The 22,391-nt window shown below is 36.7% G+C and overlaps 1 protein-coding gene across 2 annotated transcripts in view; it reads left to right on the forward strand.

Annotated features, from left to right (window-relative positions):
* rabgap1 (RAB GTPase activating protein 1) overlaps positions 1 to 21,807 on the forward strand; it is a 71,036-nt gene extending 49,229 nt beyond the window's left edge. For both annotated transcript variants that reach the window (XM_028024967.1, XM_028024968.1), the window contains 9 exons: positions 490 to 531; positions 790 to 918; positions 4,639 to 4,731; positions 5,341 to 5,451; positions 5,708 to 5,812; positions 7,612 to 7,695; positions 13,244 to 13,315; positions 16,192 to 16,392; positions 18,518 to 21,807. In XM_028024967.1, coding sequence (XP_027880768.1) covers positions 490 to 531; positions 790 to 918; positions 4,639 to 4,731; positions 5,341 to 5,451; positions 5,708 to 5,812; positions 7,612 to 7,695; positions 13,244 to 13,315; positions 16,192 to 16,392; positions 18,518 to 18,640 — 960 coding nt within the window. In that variant the 3' untranslated portion in view covers positions 18,641 to 21,807. The remainder of the gene's footprint in view (positions 1 to 489; positions 532 to 789; positions 919 to 4,638; positions 4,732 to 5,340; positions 5,452 to 5,707; positions 5,813 to 7,611; positions 7,696 to 13,243; positions 13,316 to 16,191; positions 16,393 to 18,517) is intronic.
* Positions 21,808 to 22,391: the final 584 nt, after the last annotated feature.

The following is a 22,391-nucleotide window of genomic DNA, read 5'->3' on the forward strand; positions in this document are numbered from 1 at the left end:
AAAAAGCTAGTCATCTAGCTTTTTGACTAGATGAAGAGATTACTGTAATCCTAATCAATTTTTTTATTTATTTTTTTAATATAAAATTGAAGTGAACACATCCACAGAAGTAAATTTGATCCCAGATGCATTGTTTCATCATTAGTAGTTTGTAAAATCAAAAGCTTACTACAGGTGTAATTTGATGCTTCAGTAGGGTATAGAACTAGGAAATATTAGATGAATGCAGAAAATCTGCTTCTGAGTACACTCTGCTTAAAAAATATATATGTAATTGTGGTTGTCCTAATACAGCAGCTCCATTTAAGTTCCAATAGAACTTAAAATGAATTAAAAGGAAATTTTTACATTTCCAAAAATTCAACACCAAATCAGTTGTTCCCAACAAATTTTTAAATTAAAGAACACATTTTGTTCTTGTGCACTTTTAATCAATTAATAATTTCATCAACTCTTTCAGACCAACTAAAACTTGATTTTTTTTCCCAGGGTATTAGTGTGATCTTCAATGTAGCCCTGGCCCTTTTGAAGGTAAGAATCAACACACAAAAATTTCATCAATAGTAAAGTATGCAAGCATAAACAAAAAAAGTTATAACAGAGTAGCCAAGTTTTAGGGAAAAGTCATTATTTTGTGTTGTGGTGGGTGGAGTGAACATACGTTTTGTTAAAGATTTGCCTCCAAAGTTTAATTTCATCTACTTCTCAGAGCACACAAAAGTGTAGTAGCAGTTTTCAATTTGGTATTTGAAGTCTCTGTTTCATTAAACATCACATCTTTTTCCTCAGACTTCAAAAGACGATCTACTGCAGACAGACTTCGAGGGCGCTCTCAAATTCTTTCGTGTCCCCGTCCCAAAAAGGTACCGCTCTGAAGAAAATGCCAAGAAACTGATGGAGCTAGCTTGTAGCATGAAGGTGAGTTTAAATGACCAAAGTGGCTTATGGTGCAGATCAAGTATAGATTATTTAAAGTGCTACCTGTACTCTTATTTTATTTTTTAACCTTCATATATGTTTAAAATGTTTAGTTTCATTGTACAAAACCTGTGAAATCCAGCAATGCTTCTCAAATACCACAAGGGGACACTGTCGAGCTTTGTCATGACTAACATAAAAGCAGGAAACACACCAAACACACGTCCCTCCCTTAAACACTCACACCTGTTTCCTGACCTGATTTGAGCAGTCTGGCCCAGTTTAGAGGATCTGACTTTGAAGGTAACTTTGGACAGGAACATTTCTCTCCACAAACTCTGTAAGGAAGCCAACTCCAAGAAAGATTTTAACTTCCTGCTCTTGAGATGGGCAGGTGGGTAGTAGAGGAACCACGTTCCAAAGCTCTTCCAGCAGAGGAAGTAGATCATACCTAACCAAAGCAGCTGTGCAGCTCTGAAGATGCTCCAGTATCCATTATGAAGGCATCAATTCTGAAAATAAATCAAGATGAGCCCAAGAAGACTCTGATATGGGAAGAAATGCTTGATAAAATCAGATATTTACAAATTCTATTGCTTCCAAACTAGATGTTATATAGGTTTGGTAAATGTAAGTTGTCATTTTTATTAAACACACTGATGTAGGTCTTTGCACAGTGTGTCAAGTTGTTGGATACATTTACCTTTGTCCTCCATTGTGATTTGAGGTAATCTGAGAACTGGATGTCACTACAGTGGGACTAAATAGATGGATTATTGTTTACCTTACTGAATGTTTATGCCTTCTGACTGAATCACTTCTTGGTGTTTGTCAGACGTCATGATATGTTTTTATAGTTAAATAGATCATAATTGTTCACCATGTTTCAAATTTTTCTTCAGTTTCATTCTTCCATCCATCCATCTTCTTCCGCTTATCCGGAATCGGGTTGCGGGGGTAGCAGCCATTCTTCCAAATGACCTATTGGACAAGAACTACATAAAAAAAATTAACTACCAAAGGTGCTGTCAACCTTTTGAGAAATCAAATTTTTGGAAGATTTAACACTTCTTTATATAGATGCAGGTTTTGAAAACAGGCTTAATAAATGATATCAGCTTCATATCACTGCAAACCTTAAGTCATTTTGAGAGCTGTGAAGTATTACTATTAAAAAAACAAAATAGAATTGTTTTGAATTGAATAAAAAAGGTCAATAAATCTGTGAACAAATCATTAATATATGCAGGTTTGTTGACCATGGTAATATTTGATATGTCTGCTAAACTGTAATTTCTTGCAGAAAGTGACTTTTTGACTCCTTCCTCTCTTTAAGTTTTAAACTGAGAATTGTTAGTAATTCTGCTTGAACAAAAACAGTATTAAAGAGCACCGACCTTGTCCTTCACAAGGTTTTCACCTAAATAAGTCATGCACATGATTAGCATGCAGGTCAGAAAATGTGGATATAGGAATGAGTTACTCTCTTGTTATATTTTCAGGTAATGAACTGCAACATTGTTTACTCTGCAAAAACAATTTTTTGCAGTAGAAACGATGTTGAAATAATTATTTTAATGCTTTAAGTAGGATGTGGAGACGCAGGAATTCCCCTTGAAATCAAACTGAAAGTCAGCAACAAAAATGAACCTCCAATAATTTATAAAAAATAACAAACCTTAATATATTTTGGTGAACAAATGAAATCAAATTTACATATAGACCCAAGTGTAAATTAGAATGAGAACTGGGTTGAATGATGGTAGCTGTTTATTTCAGTCAGAGCATGGTCACTTGCATATTTTTCAGGGCAAATGCATTTATAAAGCATAACTAGTAAAACAAAAAGAAAAGTGAAAATGAGTTTCATTTCAGTTTTTATTGTCTCTTGGGATTCCTTCCAATTCATTCCTCATGTCTGGTGGCCTTTACATCTGTAAATCTGCAGTATGCAAATTGCCCAGAAGATATAAATATTTATACCTCTCTATAGATATGTAGATTAGTTCTGATCAGTATTATAAATATATATATATATTATTTGTTCTAAGCAGGAACAACAGGCAGTGGGTCATTCAACAAAAACACTTTTAATGAACAGGTGCTTCCAAGTCTGATTTTGGATTAGTCGCTGAATGTCACTGGAAACAAAAAACACAGTAAAGAAAAGATGAACACTTCAACCCCCTCAAAAAATAATACTGTAGATTGGACAAAGCCTGTGATAAACTGTAAGATAACAAGGGATGTTTATTCATATGAACATAGTAAATTATAACAGCTCCAAGCTACACTGTGTATGCAATGCAATGTTGGTTTTAGTAAGGTATTAGAGAAAGTGACAAAAACAAAAACCCTGATCAGATTTTCTGCTTTAATCTTGGACAAAACTATTGTTTCACATGTTTTACCAACCTAAATGAAACAATACCGCCTGAAAAAACAACAGCCCTAGGTATGAACTTTTTCACCCTCCTTCTGCAGCACACTGTTCCTTTGTTTCCGCAGTCTTTCTGTTGATTCAGCTTTTGCTTGTCTTCTGAGATCTCATTATCAGCACACACTACTCTTTAACAGTAACCTCAGGTGCTATTGGAGCACTTTCCTATAAATAACATCCCACATTTTCAGTCTTACTTCATTTGTTTCAAAGTTTAAGCTCCAGTTAACTTTACCTTGACATCATGGGCTAAGGCTTGCTACGCCTAACTTGTGCTGAATATTTACATGTGTATAGCTTTTTGTGTTTTTAGTTTCTGTTCAGTTCAGGGAGACTGCATCTGTTGGCAGGTTTATGACAATAATTACTCAGAATTAACAGGGATCTTTGTCTGTGCACCGTCACTGTAACTAAACTAGGACTGTCACAAGTCATTGAGTGATTCAAGGATTTTGATTCTTAAAATTCCTCGAGGCAAATTATCTGCTTCAAGGCTTCATTAAATTATGTTTTAGTATTTATCACACTAGTATTTTTCTCAATGCTCTGTCCTCAAACACCTCAGTAGGAAACATCCACTACATTCATCAGGTTTGTTAATAATAAAAAAAGCTTGATACACTGAAATATTTCTTTTATAAAAATGTTTTTATATACTTCAAATTTGAGATTGAAAGTGAATTGTATTATAAAATGCAGTGTTTACTAATGTCTGACCTTAAGGTTGGCTTTTAATTTTTAAAAGTTAGTGTAAAATTAAATTAATTAAAGGAGGCATGTAGCACAAACATAAAAAAGATGCAAGATAAAATGCGTAAATAGAAAAAAACATTCATTATGTCCCAGAACATTTGAGTTCTTGCTATTACTTGTCTTTTAACTACCTACAGAAAGTGAAAGTTTCTTTGACTTCTATCTTTCCTTTCTGAAGGACAGACGTGCTGTTAGTTCGACATGACGGCCATTTATGACATATTCGCTGATATGATTTAGTTTTTGAGTTTCCGAACATCCGATTGCAGACTTAAAATTTAAAAATTGTCTGATTTAGGCCACCAGGCACTTAATCAGTGAGTCTCGTATTACCCAGCATTTCAGCTGCTTTTCATTTCAAAAGTAGCTCAAAACTCCTTCCTTAAATCTACTGGTTTTTATAGTTAAGCACAGTGGCTTCCTCCTCATTCCCATCAAGTTAGCTGGATGAATGAATATTCTTTCTTCTTCAGTGTGTTCAGTTGCTAAGCGTTTGTTTTTCTGTCTCTTTTTGCTTAAAAATATAGATAAGTCAGAAGAAGCTGAAGAAATTTGAGAAGGAGTACCACACCATACGGGAGCAGCAGGAGCAACAAGAAGCCCCCATTGAGAGATATGAGGTAGAAATACACACCGAAGGCATGAACCATTTATCCAGGAATAAACCATCAATGCTGTCTCCTTTAGTATCAAAACATTTGACCTACAGAATAAAAATTGCAGACACAAAGCAGTGGTAAATATGGACTACAATCCCAAAATAATTAAATGAGGGAGAAAGAATCAGCTAAAATACAAAACATAATGCTCTCGCTCTTTTTAAGTTTTTAGTTTTCCCTCTCAGTTGCATCTTCTTGCTAGCTTTATGTCAACTTTCAGTTTTCAGTCGGTTGTTAATGATATACAAGCAAGTTATGTTTTAAACAGTGCAGTGTCCTCTTTCACTATATTTTAACCTCAGTAAACTTTATAGTTCTCTAAAAAAAAAACTGACCCAGGAGCAGTAGATTACACATTCATATGACACTTCTTTATGATTTACTTGTTTTCCCTGTTCTGCTATCTCTTGACTTTTTCTTCCTCTTTTTCTAATGGCTCTTCCCTTCTCTGTCTGTTCTCTTCTGTTTCACTTTTCTACTCCTTGGTGTTTTCATCGTTTATCTTTTTTTCTCATATTTACTTCTGTTTTTTTTTCTTGTTCTCTTTTCTCCCTCTCTTCCCGTGTCCAGCGGGAGAATCGGCGTTTGCAAGAGGCCAACATGCGTTTGGAGCAGGAGAACGACGACTTGGCACATGAACTAGTGAGCAGCAAGATAGCTCTTCGGAAAGATCTGGACAATGTAAGCCAACAGAAAAATGTGTGTGATGGGATGTGTTCCATTTAGCAGAGGTAATAAATTTGTGGCAGAGTCACAGCACAGGTTTTGCTGTTATTTTTTGTCTTAAAACCTGCACAGATTTATGCACAAGGTTTTTGCTGACCTACCTTTAAAATAGAGCAGGTAAAAAGGAAAGTAGGACAAGCCAAACTTTCAACTATCTTTTCAACCTCGTGGTCTCTTTTTGTCTTGTCTTGTATGTTCATGTTTGTGTCAGGCTGAAGAAAAGGCAGATGCCCTGAATAAAGAGTTACTGCTGACCAAACAGAAGCTGATTGAATCTGAAGACGAGAAGAGACGGCTGGAGGAAGAGTCCGCACAGGTGAGAGCAAAACTACAAGGCTTTTCTTCCTTGAGCTTTTGTTTGAGAAAACCTGTGAAGAGTTTAAATGGCACTTGAAGTATTTCAGCGCTTTATGCACACATAATGCCATTTCTCTGATGAAGGAATTAAGGCAGGTTAATTGAGTTTATTTATTTATTACAAGTTTATAACAGTCTCTAAATTGTCCTTAAGTACAGGTGTGTGTGTGTGCATGCTTGTTCGGTGTTATGGTCTGCCTCTTGACCAATGACTACTGGAGACAGGCACCAGACATTGATCCGATTGCTATCCATTTATAAAAATAAATCTAGTGACTTCCATACAATGCAATCATAAAAAGCTAGTGTAATTTTATCCAAATTATGACATTGTACAGTGAAATTAATTTTAAAACTTAGAGTCCTTAAAAAGTCTTAGTCTGTGTCTGAAATGCCAGCCTTAAAATGTCGTAAAGTAATTTTGAAAAGTAAGTTGGCCTTTAATATGTTAATCGCATGCTTTAAATTTGGTCTAAACCGGACTATTTAATTTTGTATATCTCATGCATTTGTTTATTTCCGCATGTTCCCGTCATGTAAAAGTTTGAGTCACACTCAAACACCTTCATTGCGTTCTGTGACTCAAGAATAACTGAACCAGGAATGCTTTGTGTGGCAGAGATGTCAAAACTTCAACTCTCGAGGGCCGGTGTGCTGATACTTTTAGATGTGTTTGGTTCACAAACCTAATAAAATAACACAGAAAATACTGAGCCAGTGGGGCTTTCTATGGGGAACAAAACAGAGAATATGTAAAACTAACTCCAGCAAAATTCCCAAGACTAAAAATGGTCAGTCAGTGGGAACATATGAGGCACTAAGATCTTAAAAATAAGACGGTGCCTTTTGAGTCAGAACTTTTTATGCAAGAAGAATACATCTATATTCTATGCTGGGTTTAATAGGGAGCAAAAGAAGAGAAACTGGAAGTGTAAATACATTTTTTCTCCTCTTAATTTTGTTAGATCTTAGAAAACAAACACAACTAAATCTTCTGGCATTATCTCCTAATGCCAAAATTAGAAGGTGAATGGTGGGAAATGTTATTTATGAATAAATTATTGAGAGAGTCAAGACTCTGCAGGTTGTAATCAGCACTATAAATAACATCAGTTGATTTTTAAAGCAAACAGTGTATCCTTCAGTCATTCTGAGGTTGTTCACCTCAGTTATACAAATCATTACAGTTTTCTTTTAAATTAAAACTATATTTTATATTTGTCAGTCCATATTTTCCATGTTAGCCTTTATGTATATTATTCGCCTAATCCCTGCAGAACGTATTCAGTCATTTGCCTCATTCATTATTGAAAAAGAAAAACTTTTCCCAAGATCTGAAATTTCTATATTATTGTTCATTCTCTGTGCGTCCATCTTCATGGTTTTCTTTAAAAGTTGTCAATTCTACGTATATAGTTACTACTACAGACGATCACTTCATATGAAAGCTGTCAGTGTTTGATGTATATTTTCTCTGGTTCAGTGAGGAACGGTTTGACCTGCAGCCCTCTGTGCCTGTCCTCCAAATGTCTTGTGTCTTGTTGAGTCTGCAGGTGATACACTCAATGATTTATGTACTAGAGTGAAGGTTGTGTTTAGGGCACCATCCTACACTATGTCAGTACTTTTCTGCATTTTATTTACATTTTTTGGTAGTCATATGTTCTCCTTGGTCTCTGAATCGGTTTGTCTTGTATATTTTTGCCATCTATAGCCACCTAATTATGTCTGTGTTTGTGTTTTTTTTTGTCTCTCCAGCTGAAAGAAATGTGCCGAAGGGAGCTTGATAAGTCGGAGTCAGAGATAAAGAAGAACGGTTCTATTATTGGAGAATATAAACAGGTACAAGCTATTAACCTTAAGTATTTTTTGAGTGCAAATGAAGGTCAGAGTATTTGTAGAAAGCCCCCTTTTTACATCATTACTAGAGTGTGTCTCTTGTCACAGGGGACTTGAAGAGTTATTAGGGAAGTGAAACTGTAAACTGTCGCCCTGCTTTTGCTCAGGCTTCCTTGAAATGTGCTTTGAATACTTGGCCATAAAATATTTTTTGATTAATGTCAGAATTCACACCAGTTCTGTTTAGTTTGCTTTAATCAAACTTTAGTTTGATTTCTGGGAATTTGGTTCGTTTGGAGAGGTGTCGATGCTCAACTGAACTCTGATGCGGACCAAAAATGGAAACTCTGGTCCACCTGCAAACATAGGTCTCGGCTGGCGCAGTTCGAATGTGTGTATTGGGAATGCAAGCAGAGCCCAAAAGCAGGAAGCAAACTATACCATACTATGACATTCTGGGTAAATACAACAAAAAGAAACGCGCCAGCGCAAGTCATTACTCTTTGGAGAAATGACTTGCGTTTTTTTTTTTTTTTTTACCAAAGACAAAAGAAAAATCCTAAATCTGCCAAAATATAATTCTAATTTCTGCTTAGATTTCGTGAAGAAGAAAGTTGTGCCCACTGTCTTCTTCAGAGGTTTTCATGTTGTTTTCCTTCAGTAGTTCTTGGTGCAGCGCCACCACAGGCAAGGAGGGGAACAAGCTTTTCAAAGTCTGGTTCATTTGATCAGTGCCGTGAAAAAGCAAACCGCACTAGCTGAAAGTGGAACAAGTGTTGCAATGTTGGTCTCTCAAAGTGAGTCTACCAGACTATCAGGTGTGACAACAGCCTTAGCTAAAATCATTGAAACATAGTGACAGATTATTGTCAATATAAAATGGCTTTTTATAATGGAAAACTGTAAAAATATATATAGCTTCAGTGTTGTGTTTAAGATGTTAAGATAAACCTGAACAACAAAATAAAGGATACAAAAGACAAAGAAGTCTAACTTCTTGAAAGAAGTGCATGAAGAGACTGGAAATGTGTTAAAATCTTTATAAGGTAGGACATTCTAAAAAGAAAGCAATTCTAGGAAGTCATATTTTTTGCAATAATCTAAAAAAAGTACAGCTCTTAAAAATGGTTTGCTTTTTTAAAATATATTTACTCAACAAACATCCTGAAATACAGTTTACCTCAACCAGCAGTAAAATCAACATCTTGGTTTATTTGCAGAAGAATTTCCATAGATGTAATAATCCAATGTGGCCTCAGGTGGCAGTATTGCTTTCACCATCAGTTTTCAAAGGCATAATTGCGCACGGGTATGTTAAATTTCACTGCCCTTTTCAACATGTAGCTCTTAGCTCTAACATGGCAATTCCTAATGCATGCTTTTCTTTCGACTTGAGTTTTCTAGCAGCTCACTGATTTAAAAATAATTTCACTGTTCTGACTGTTATAAGTCTGCTTAACTTCTGGTTCAAATAAGAATCTTGCAGGGCAATCTGCTTCTGTTGTCTTCAGGCGCCATATCACAAATTTTGCAGAATTCATAGTTGAATTATTCTCAGCTAACTGTCCTGCAATATGATTTGATATATGGTGTCACTTTGTCAACCTGCCAAGGAGCCAGAAAAACATATGCATTTAAATATCAAACGGCTTCAAGCTGAACTCGACTAAAGATTGACAGCGACCCAAGAGGAATAACTCATAATGTTTACCAGCACAAAACGAAATATCTAGAGAGCAGAAGCTGCCAGCATTTGGCAGTTTTCATATAGCAATAAGTCTGTGTATGACTGCTTGGCTCTTTTTCACCTCAGTTAAATCTCAGAAGCACAACAATAATGAGAAGAAAAGATTTTCAATACAAAGCTCCACTTGTTTCTTGTTGCCATGTTTTTGTATTAAAACCAGGCCAGCGAGTCATAATCATTAAGATTTTCTTTCATACTTCATTCAAGTGGCATTAAAAATCCATCCTGGCTACATTTATCATAGTTTTTGTTAGTTTAAACCATAATTTATTAGCTTTAGTGCTCTTGTAACTTTTGGTACAAGAGCACTACTGAAGGAAAAAAAAAAGATTTTTCCTTCAATATAATTCTTTCTTTTTTTTTTAAATAGGTTGTTGTTGGCTTGACTTTTTTTGACCTACACTGTAAATGTATGCAAACCCATGATCCTTTTCACTTTTGTCATTTTACAACCACTGGCTTCGGCTCTTTATCAGAATTTTAGGTCATAGACAAACAAAGTAGGGCAGAATTGAGAAGGGGAAGAAAAAATATGCAGTTTGCAAAATATTTACAAATTAAAATCTAAAATTGTGACCTTCATTTGTAGTAGTTACCTTTTATTCTGACATATTAGTAAGTTAAGTGTACCATTACTGTGATTTAGTCTGAGAATAGCTGGAGTTACTCTGTAAAGGCACCATAATTTTTGTTAGAAAATATTGTTGAAGAAAAAGACCAAAGAACACACCAGATAGACCACAAATAATATTGTGAAAAGGTTTGGCAAAAAATGGGGCATATATTTGTGTTAAGCCTCCCTGAAAAAAATATATTATAGAACCACAATTTGATGCAAGACAATAAAAATAATAAATTTTGGTCTGATCAGACCAGAGCACCTTCTTCTATAAGCTACCAGAATTGGACATCTAGACTGGACATAAACTCTCAGTAACAGACCTATTAATATTTTTAAAACATGATACTTTGTAACAGTAGTCAAGTTGTGTTCATTTATCACACTTGTGAAGTAAAAACACACCTATATTTTTGGATATAACCAGTCCTCAGGTGGACCCAGATGTAAGCATATTTTAAGTCTCATCTGCCTGAATCCGTCACTTAATGTTCAAATATAAACTTGTCCAAATCAAGTGCTATTACCATCAGCACATGGATCTTATGCAACCATCTATTTTTCTGGCCTACCCTGTGAAGGCACACAAAAATAGAAGAAAGACTAATTCAGAATCAGACCTTATTTTCACCTAAGTCTAAAAATAACGGCGGCAATCTCAGATTGACAAAAGAGAGCAGTCATAGAAGAGACGGCGTTTGTATGTGTGGAGTGTGTGAAAGCAGGCTCAGATTGGAAGTGTGTGCGGCTCAGAGCTGTGCTGAGCAGAGCTAACTGTGAAAATGGGGCCTTGTCAAAAATAGTCTGCTTTATGACAGGAAGGAAAAAGGGGTTGAGAGATGGAGGAGAGAGAAAATGAAGAGTGTGCTGAAGGAGAGAGAGCAGAAGGAAGACAGCAGGCTTCAGTCTGCTGGGATTGACAAGTTGAGAATGTCCCAAAATAACCTGCATTGTTTTCCAACCCAGATAACTCAAATTATTCTTCAAATAGTACTTTCCTTGTTCGCTGCCTGTAGTTGCCAGGTTTTTTTTTTGTAGGATTGGAGCCAAAACAGCTTTGTGTGCTAATTGGCCCTCCAGCACAAGAGGACAGAAAAATGTCTCGTATTGGTGGAGCTAAAAACAGCATCAAGTGGTTCATTGTAGGCTCTTATATGGGAGAGGTGTCAGGGAATCCATGTAGGGGTGTATGTGCCCAGGATTCTGTTATCATTACATTTAATTTCATTCTCATAGTTCTCACATCCTTGTCTGAAGGATGGTTAAATTTTCTGATCAGGTATTTTATCTGCTGGTAGTTACAACTTTTATGTATAACATTAAACATATGGTAAGCAGGGGTTGTACACAGTTTTTAAAAGTCTAGAAGTGTTTTACAGTTCTTGACAGAGAGAGAAAAGATGAACAATAAGAGAAAACCATGCTTAAAATTAAAATATTTGTATTTCCAGTATATATTCCCTTTACTTTCTAAAAGCTTAATCTATTTATGCATCTATTCATCCATCCACATATCCATTCATCTGTGCATTCATCTATCCATTCTTTCATCCTTTCATTTTATCCCTCCATCCTTCCAACCTTCCTACCTATGGAAAGGCATTACATTTTGACAGAAAAAAGTTCATCCTGTAACTCAACCTAATGTAGCTAAACACTGTGTTCTCCCAGTATCTGTACTATAAAGCTATACATGCTTCACAGATGCTTAACTTAATGGAAAGGAGCTTCATGCTCCTTCATGTATGAGATCAATTATATGGAAGAGACGAGGTAAAAAGTAAACAAAGTTCTGGAAAGAACAATTAGTTTAGCTGCACATATAAGACAAGTACAACAAATCTAATGTTGGTGTGACACAGCTGTGGAAGAAAATATATCCATCACATGATAAAAATAAAGCATACTACCCCGTTCATCCAGAATTTTAATGAGTGAAATAATCCTGGACAGCTTGGTCGCAGATGGTACAGCCACGACAGTCCGTGCCTTTAAACTGACAAGTACCCCGTTCTACACCGGCTTTAAATCCCATTAGAACACATTGTTCTCCTCAACATGTCGCTCTCTGCCCATCCACTAATTATAGAAAACATCTAAAGCACCAAAAAACAGCTTTGAACAGGAGCGATAGGGGAAAACAAAAGAAAGCACGATGCAAGCCTGAACTACTCATACAGGGACGAAAAAACCCAAAGATAAAATGGTCCAGATTTGAGCTGAAGGGAGGATAACCGTTCAAATGACGAGAAAAGATTGGAAACAGGTTAGAGAGATTGAGAATCTGCAGAAAGTGCAGAAAGCTGGAATATGGAGAGACTAATATAAAGTATCAGAAGTAAAGCACAACCTGCTAACTCACAGGTCAATATCCTGCAAACCAGACCTGCTGGTAAACCAGAATCTGTTGACCCAACAAAGTGACCCAAAGCTCAAAGGAGAGACTTCACAGGCTATATTGCTAAGAGACAAACAGAGATAAAAAAAAAAGAAAGACAAACACCAGATGGTACTCAAAGCAATAATCTGCAAGTCATCATCTGGAAATTTTGTTTAGTAACAAATAGGCTCACAAGAAACACAAAACTCACCTCACTGTAACTGGAATCTACAGTTTGCTACTTCTTAACCTGGTGAGATAAGAGTGTTGTATCCTTACTCATTCATTCTAATCTTTTGATGAACTGTTGTACGTTGTACTGTATGCCATTATGTGTTATAAAGGAATGCATTTGGTTTTTTAGCTCTGGGTAACTAACTCTTGAGTACAGTGTCTCTATCAGCTGTTTTTTTCCACTATATTATGTGACCCAGTGACTATTGTAGTAACCAGGCAAAGAAACGATTTGTGAAACATGCAGGTGATGTAGTTGTTTTAACTACTATTTTATTTTTTGGCACACGAATTTTGAAAGTGCAATACTCCCTCCAGTATCAGTGGAAAAAGGATAGCATGCTGAGGTAGTTCTTGATAATCCTCTGTTGTTGCTACAACAAAAAGGTCCACCGTCGTAATACATCACCTTAGTTTGGATAGATCTTTCAGCTCTGTGCCTTGTTTTGCAGGAAGCAGTGGTCCACTAAAGATAAGACATGAGAAATTCAACTAACTTATTCAGACAGAAGAAATAGCTTGACCAGAACAAACACTGTCGGTTTAACTGAGCTGTTTGTGTTTCCTATAGATCTGCTGTCAGCTCAGCGAACGACTGGAGAAACAACAGACGGCCACTCGAGGAGAACTGGAGAAAATCAGAGTGAGTTATATATATATAAAACAACATCATTGAGCACATGCTTGGTTAGTCCTCTTCTGCATTAAGAGTTTTTATTAAATATACATAAGTGGTCTTAAGCAGCTGTTCTTAAGACCACTGCTGGATTTTGATGCCTTTTTTTTCCCACTGATATTCAGTGTGGTTTTTCTACCAGGCCTTTTCCACAGGAATGTTTGTTAAGCCACATAATTCTAATTAGTGAGTCTTTCAAGGATAAACCTCTGTTGTGTCTAAATGTAACAAAATATCTACTAACGCATACATTTTGCTAATTGTTGTTAGTTTCATGTCGTAAACAAAATAAAATTATTAAGGTCAGGGGTCCAACACTGTCCAGAAAATTGTAGAATTAGTTTGTTTTGTTTTGTTTTGTTTTACGAAAAGTATGAAAAATATTTGTATTTCCAGATTGTATCTCGTACTCAATTGTCTTGGATTGGATCTTTCTTTCTTTCCTTTTGTTTTTCATTCTTTCCCCCCTCTTTTATGTCCTTCCATTTTAGTACATTGTTTGTGCCTCCTTTTTCTTCTCCCATTGCTTCTTAATTTTGTCCGTTCTCATTACTCATATCTTCCATCCCTCTTTCCTTTCTTTCTTTGTGTTCCTCCTTCCTAACTTATTTACTTCCTCCTTTCATTTATTAATTCTGTCCTACCTTCCTTCCTTGCATATATCCTTCCTCTGTTCCTTTCCTCTTTCCCGGTTCTTTCTTTATTGCCTTTATTATGTCCTATTTGAGTGCTTCATTCCTTTCTTTATCATATATTGCCTTCCTTTCTTTTCTTGTTTGTTTCTACACTGTGCCCTCCCTCCCTTGTTAGAAAAACTTGGGTGATTCCCAAGAGCTATTTGCCTAAAACTGAGCACAAAGTAGATCGTCAGCTAAAAGGATGACTCATCCCTCACCTCCTTTTGCAGGTCTTTTCTGGGTTTTTTTTGTTTTGGTTTTTTTAAAGATATAACACCCAGATAACATTCATCTACTTTAGATCAGCTATAATTTTTTTTATATCCATTGCTTCTTTATTTGTCCTGTAGTTGAAATCTGTTTTCCATCAGTTTTTAAGAACACACCGCACACTGTGCAAAGATCTGCCAACTTTCAGGCTAATTCCTCTCCCTTTTTATGCCTGTCACTTTTTCATTGATGGAACAAAAGAAATTTGTACAAATGATGTCTTTGAAACTGACTGCTAGTCACTAAGTGCCTAAACATACAATTTGAAGTTGCGTTTGTGCCAGGTTGTCTGCTATGTGTGGATTTATGACAAAAACACAGGTTTGACTAACTGCTTATTCAATGGCGGTACAATACTGTAGGTTTGCGCTTTTGCATAATTAATCCACAAGATGAGAATACATTTCGTTTACTTCTTTTTGAATGATCAGATTAACTACAGATCACCAACAATGAGCAGCCATGTTGAAATGTGTGTTTACTGGGTGCAACTCTACTGATGATTCTTGACACAGTTAAGACCCAGAAAACACAGAAGTTCATTGAGCTCAGTGCATAAGCCGCCTTAGAGATTCGGAAGCCTTTAAGTATTTACACAGTCAGATGTTTGCCTCAGAAAATATTTTTGAATTCAGGAGCAGGGCTGCTGGAGTTTATTTGGCTCCTTCACCCCTGAAAGAGTGACAGTATCAAGCTCCTTTGTCTGAGTAAACCCGAAGAAGCTGAAAGGGACACGACCGTTTTTCTCTTTCACTCTTGACTTGGCAGGTATGTGGAGATGTGTGCTGCCATCTCTTTGTGTTCCCTGGCAGTGAAATCAAAGCTTTTTCGGAAAGAATGTGGAATTTGGCCAAGCAGTCTTAGCCAGACACCTGACTTCCAGCACTCACACACACGGCTCTATGACTTTTAGCTCAAACTGTAGCTGGGAGGACGGCCATATTGGCAGAAAGCTCTGTGGAGGTTGCCCAACATCTCCCGGAAAAAGTTTATATCACCAAGGACAAAATGGGTTTTTTCATCCTTTAATTTTGTTTTCTCCTTTACATATGCCCTAACCTGCCACTTTATTAGGTACACCTAGGTTTTGCATTTGTAAGTGCATAGAATCAAGAAGGTCTTGTAAACATTTGTCAGACATCCTTTGATCACAAACTTGTTATTTTATCAGTCGCCCACATGGAGGGCTGAGCTTTAGTGACATTGTGCATTATTAAACTGGAAAAAGTCACAAGAAGAGTCCGTGTGAATTTTAGCCTGGATTTGTTTTTATTGCAAGGACTGCGTTAAAGGGACTTAAAATTGTGATTACGATAAAAGTGATAAGTTGCAAATTTCAGAATTTATCATGACGATAAATCAAAATTCTTATAAGAAAATCTTCACAATTCACAATAAATGATACAATGAATGGCCTCACTTAGTTTGAAGTCTTATTAATGCCTCTTTTTCTGATTATGATGCTCAGGTTTAGCCTTAGCATGTATAGATAGATGCTTTCTGTTTGTCTAATTCACAGTTTGTGCTAATAAGCAATTGAACAGGTATATATATTCAGTTCATAATATATAAGGGTACATTAATGAGAATTTGTAATAAGACTGTAACAAAGCTTACCACTGATACTTGAGGAGCAATTCCAGCCTAACGCTTTGCTGCTTCATTAGGGCTTATCTATAATTGCTCTGCATTTTAATCATATCAAGCCAAGTTTAATGCTGTAATGTTGTAATGAAATTCTCATTTCTGAAGGACTCACTTAGCTAAGAGACGCAAATATTGTGGCACACACTAATGTTGAGCTCTGCATTTGAATGTAAACACAGAAATTGAAAATAGCTGGAGTTATTTCCACCCTCTTAACGGTTTTATTTTATTTCTCTCTCCCCCCTGCAGTCCAAGGTTGAAGGCTGTGAGAAGTGCAGCAGTCTTTTCAACAAAGAGGGTCGTGTGCGAGCTGCGGTAACCACGGCGCCCGCCGACGGGACGGAGGAGACCGACGAGGAGAAGGAGGGTCTGAAGAACCAGCTGAGGGAGATGGAGCTGGAGCTGGCCCAGACCAAGCTGCAGCTGGTGGAGGCCGAGTGTAAAATCCAGGTATGGCAACACACACAGCGTGGGCCCCAAATATAACTGGCTGTACACATGTGGTCACAGAGCAATAAAAAAAACTTACTGGTGGTATTTGTGTTATTTCCGTACACCATCTCCAAACAAGTTGGAGAAGTTTGGTTGCCCCAGCTTAAATTAAATCTCCAGCTCTGAATCCCACCAGCACGACTCCTCTAATTGCCATTGAAGAAAACATTTAAACAGATGTGTCACAGTTTGGACGGTAGTTGTCTTTCTGGCAGCAAGACACGTTTTGACAGCTTTTAATAAGATGTTCAAGATGATTCTATTAGGAGGTTACAGCTGGCTTTGACATGTGGATGGTGTTTAATTACCTCTTATATCAGGGTTGTTACTGCATATTCATTTCCGTATATCTGAGCTACCTGCCTTTATCTGCCTCTGTGTGTCAACCGCGTAGCAATTAATTAAAAGGCCATGATCCCGTTCTGTGTGCCTTTATCAGCCTGGTGCAGGAGAGGGTCATTAAATCAAGGAGGAGAGTTTTCTATTAAACCGATATGATTAAAGGAAGAAGAAAATGTGGATCTGATTGGATCTGATTTAAGGAAATGAAGACAATAATGTGATCACCAGCATCTGAAGGAGCTTTAGAGGCTGAAAAATGGTTATAGCGTGAAGTTTTGTACATGAATCAGCTTTAAATGATTAAAGAGTTCTTGATTTTAGGGCACAATCAGTTTAACTTTTACTCGATCCGTTTGAAACTTTGGGCTTTAAAAGATGTTAGGTCTGAGGAAAAAGACAAGAAGCTCATCACTTTAAAAGGGAAGGCTTTTCAGTATTTGTTGGGATCTTATGTGGACGATCGACAGAAAGTAGTACATAACCATAAGGTGGGATAAAAATGAAACATGATTTTAATTTTTTTTTACAAATAAAAATCTTTAAGTTGTGGCTGGAAGTTGTATTGTCTCTATTACCCCGATGCCTCGAACTAAAACTAAATCCAGCAGGACAGCAGCTCTAAACATAAGGCCAGGCCTGAACGATAAGGCTGAACAGTGTATCATGATATAAGCTTTTCATATCAGTCAGTATTTATAATTATTGATTTTTTTTTTTTTTTTAAATATCTGCCGAACTACAGTAGTGGTGTGACCTTTCCAGTTTTATCCACTGTTTTCACTCATGCTGTCGTTTATTTTTAAGCAGCTGTGAGACACGGTGGCAAAACCTTTGACTGCTAATGCACAAGTTACTCAACTTACTAGGTAACCACAAGTTACCCCCCAAAAATTGTTTCTAGGTAACCAAAGAGTGAGGCAAGTCAGTTGATGCCATCCACCTTGTTTATTATCTATTGAGGTTGAGCAGCTAAAATCTTTACTCAGCTTACATCCCCCAGAATGCTGTGCTGTTCTGGATCAGAGTTCAGTCAATATTCTTTGTATGGCATATTCTATCAGATGTGTGATCTATTGATATTGATCACATGTCAATTGTGACATATATTATTATTGATTTATGGTTCGGCACTAATAAAGCCACGGTTTCTGTCATTTGGAATACATTTCATCTGAATTTGGAAGTCGAGATTTTCAGGTTCTCAGTCAGAAAAGATTTCTTACAAACTCTTAACTGAAAAATGTAGCATGGCTGCGTTGCATAAATAGAAATGACAGCTGCACTATTTAGCCATCTGTGATTTTTATGTCATAGCAGGTTAGTTCCAAATACTTTACGCCCCACTTATCATTTCAAGGCAAATGCAAATCCAGGACTGTTGCATCTGGGCTCTATAACTTCAATCATTTTTTATATGGTTTACCAAAAAAAATCTCCTATAAACTTCAATCTGTTCATAATTCTGCTGCCAACATCCTTTGTTGAACCTTCCAAGCCAAGCTTAAAAAATGTAGTTTTAATATAAACAGCAAACTTCTACTGTCAATATTAAGGAATTATTTACTCAAAATAAGTTCCTATTTCTTGCTGAAAAGTTACTTGTAAGTTAGTTTTGTCTTATTTCAAGGGTACTAAGACGTTTCCTAGACCAAAAATACTTTGTTAGAGTTTATATTTTCACAGTGCTGTTTTAGCAAAGAAGCACTTTGTAGCGTTATGTATATTTTTCCTTTCCGAACAGGACCTGGAGCACCATTTGGGTCTGGCTCTCAATGAGGTTCAGGCGGCCAAAAAAACCTGGTTCAACCGAACGCTCAGCTCCATCAAGACGGTCACCGGCACCCAGGGCAAAGAGACCACTTAACCCAACGACCCGCCATCCGTCGCGTTTTAACAAGACCACGTCTGGAGCTCGGTGTGACTCGTCCCGCTACCTTCAGACCCCTCCTCCCCCAAAAACCTAACGCACACGGCCATAACGTTAACATTAACCGTTAAAAAGCAGAGGATCTCCTCTATGACTGACTGTGTTAATTGTTTCCTCATATCAAAGATGCTCTTTTTATTTCCTGAAGTAACTCTCCCAATCGAAACCTTTTAACATCCATGCCAGCAGTGCAGCGATAACCGCCTCACCCCCCTGACAGAGACCACGCGCTTCCACCAGTCACAGGAGGAGAGATGCTTCATTGAGGATTGTCTGCGTACTGCTGAAACAAAAATCTCCACAGTGGAGGAAGCAATGACATCAGGACTGTATCTTTGCTCTCCCTTTCTTCTAAACTACTGGCACAAAACAAGCCCCTGTATATTTTCCTTTTCTTTGTTTTGGTTTGTTTTAGGTACGAGTGCTTGTAGACGCCTTTAAAGGACTGAGCTTTTTCTAATTTTCGTTGAACAGTTCTTTCTGTTGGCGTATGTGCTAATGTAGCGTCTGACTGTAATGTGTATTTGTTTATGACTGTGAGACTGAGGAGAAAAAAAGGTTGGAAAGCCTGAATAATTAGCGTGTGTGTGTGAACTGTTTGAGTGTTTGTGGAAGGACAGCGGGAAGAAAAGCACTAAAGTTATGAGTGTGTGCATGCATGTCAGGTTGTCTCGTGTCCTTTAATGTTCAAACGTGTACAGAAAAACTGGTGAAGAGAAGTTTGCTGACAAGGCCTTGATCTGAAGGTTGATAACAGAGGCGGTTATAAATATGTAATTTATGGAAACTAAAAGGAGTTGTTGTGAGAAGCGACTGCAGCTTGAATCTCCTCGAATTAAAATACACACGTAAGTTTTGTTTGGTTTAGATCTTCCACTATGAAGAAACCTTGAAAAAAAAAGAAGCTCAAAATCAAACAAATAATACATTTTATTACTCAAATGGTTTGCTGAGTTTGAGTAAATGAAATTCCAATTGCCAGAACGGACAAATTTATAATTCCTACGGCCTTTAAACTCACCATCAATCCCATTTCATTCTGCCCAACACAGAATAATCAGATGTTTTTGTTTACTTCTATGTAACTTAACTTGTATAGAAGTTAACAGAATGTTACATTTGCTGATTGTAGACATTAATTTTGAACAGATATTGGGTTTTTAATGATGCATTAGAACGAAATTTAGTTTTTTTTTTGATGGACTAATAACTTTAAAACAAGAAGTGGGTGCACAATTTTGAAATAAATGTGGAGTTTATCTAATCCACACAGGATCAAAATTATACATGCATGCTTAAATACGTACTTATAAAAACCCCCAATAATAGCTTTATTGTCCCAACAGATTTTTTATATCAACCAATAAAATCTTTGGCATAATTCTGAGCATTTTGCAACTCTTCTTGGCAAAGTTGATATAGTTCATTAAATTGATGTGTTTTTCTGTTACCCGGTGCTCCATTTTAATGTTAGTTTTTGTGTGTTTGGTATAATTGTTGGAACACCTACAATTTTGGGAAGTAGTCCTACTTTTTCCAGTTCACAAGTTGTAGAAGAGATTTAGCATCAATGCTTCCATTACCATATTTGACATTTAATGGAGAGTCCTTAGGTTTAAAAGAAAAATCTTCCTGTAACTTTAGTTAAATAGCTCAATCTTTGTCTTGCTTCAAGGAACCTTTTTCTTCCTAAGCTCTACTGAGCCAAGACGACTGGTCAAACAAACAATCCAGAATTATGCTGAAAGGTGGTTGTCTCTCTATAACATAAGGGACATTTAGAAAATTAAATTCAAACTTCTGTACCCAATTCCTGTTGTTATAAATTTTGTTTGTGGTATAATCATTCTACTCGGGAAAACCAAAACAAAAAAACATGTTCAAGTAGATTCTTAAGGGCCTAAAAGTCTTGCCAATCCATGTCTGTAAACTTCTGACTGGCTCCATAAATGCATGTAATTCAAAGAGTTAAGATATAAACCTACCAGTCGACCCAATTGTCTATTGAAATTAACAAATATGTAGCAGATGTCTCAATTATTTAAGATGCAGATGATTCAGATCTGCTGGGTATGGATAGAGAAAGCATTTAAGTCACCAAAACTAGCAAAGCAGCAGCAATACTGATCGAATAAAACTCAAGCAAGTAATTTGGCATCTTTAGCATGTAAGAATTTTTTTTCTGGTTCAAGCGTCACATCACGATGAGCCTACAAACAGCTACAACCTATATTTCAACAGGAAGAATATTAAAAGAATGATTTTTATTAGCTTCAGTGGAGCAAAATTCTTCAAAAACATTCTCAAATAAATTTGGGTCTCACAGTGAATGTTACAAGTTGCTAAAGATATTTAAGCTCTGAAGATGTTATTCTGACCACAGACTGCTGTGAATGTGAGACACCTGTCAGCAAGCAGAGGTGTAGCCGCAGTGTGAGGGGAATCGCACCACCAGGAGCAGAGCAGCAGAGCCGTGTCAGGAGAGGTCAGAGGTCAGGTCAAAAAGCTCTATATTTGTCCACAGGGCATAAGGGGCCAGAAGAAGCCTCTGTGTGATTTAATACTTCGCTGACGGAGGAGCAGAGGCTCAATGATAATGCGGTTTCAAATCCTGCTGAGACTGAACCTTTTTCTTAGGCTGAATGGAACGAACCATTTCTGTAACCTGCGTCTTAACTTGAAAAGTGAAGTCCAATCAGCTGGAATCCGGTTGTGATATTAGAAGAAAAAGAAGAAGAAAAGACATAGAGGAGGATCCACCTTAAGGCACTGGGCTGTAAATAAACATTAAAAGCATCACTATTGAATTTTTTTGTTTATGGTTTTTCTACTCTAACTATAACTAATGTTGCCTACCTGTACTCACCTACCTGCTGCTGTGATACAGTTGAATCTACAAAGTTTTTGTATTTCTGTATGTTTTTTGTTCTTTTTTGTAATTTTTTCCTTTTTGCTCCAAGCTTCTCAGTCACACTGCTGTTTGGATAACTAAATGCCAAAACATAGCTCTGTCAACCAACATTATCAACGTGTGGAAATTGTAATAGAGTAGACTGCATTGTGTATACTCCATGAATTTAAATATAAAGATATGAACACAAGGACACCTGACTCATTCTTTATATATATATATATATATATATATATTTCTTTATGGACACAAAGTTGAGAGAAAAAGGTCCAGCTAAACAAAATGAGTCTGTAATGACACATAATGGGATATTTTGCATTATATAAATATGTTTGAAGCATATGATTTTAACACCCTTGAAAACCTACTCTGACTGTGTTATCACCTAGGGATCCAAGCAATGTCCAAAGCAACATTAGTTGAAAACCATCAAACATGTTTGGTTTCCCTCATGCATGAAAATAAGTGGATCATGAAATCCCACAACCATGGAAACAGAAATCCTAATTGTTGCTTTTCTAACTTCCTGTAGTAGCCATTAGCGTCAGCACTGGCATGCTCACTGTAATTGGGTACAAGATGTACAGATTTGATTTTAGGTTTGATGTTTATAATTTCTGTCCTCTACATAACCCACTGGAGTTGGTTTTGCTTGGGAAAAAAAAATGTCTTTTTTTTTTGGCTTTTGTGAATTCATTAATTTGGATGCACAACAACTAGCAGGCTTTGTACATGATGAAGGTCCCAACCTGAATTTGAATTCAGGACGTTCTTGTT

The sequence above is a fragment of the Xiphophorus couchianus genome, chromosome 8 (assembly GCF_001444195.1).
Source record: "Xiphophorus couchianus chromosome 8, X_couchianus-1.0, whole genome shotgun sequence".
NCBI lineage: Eukaryota > Metazoa > Chordata > Actinopteri > Cyprinodontiformes > Poeciliidae > Xiphophorus > Xiphophorus couchianus.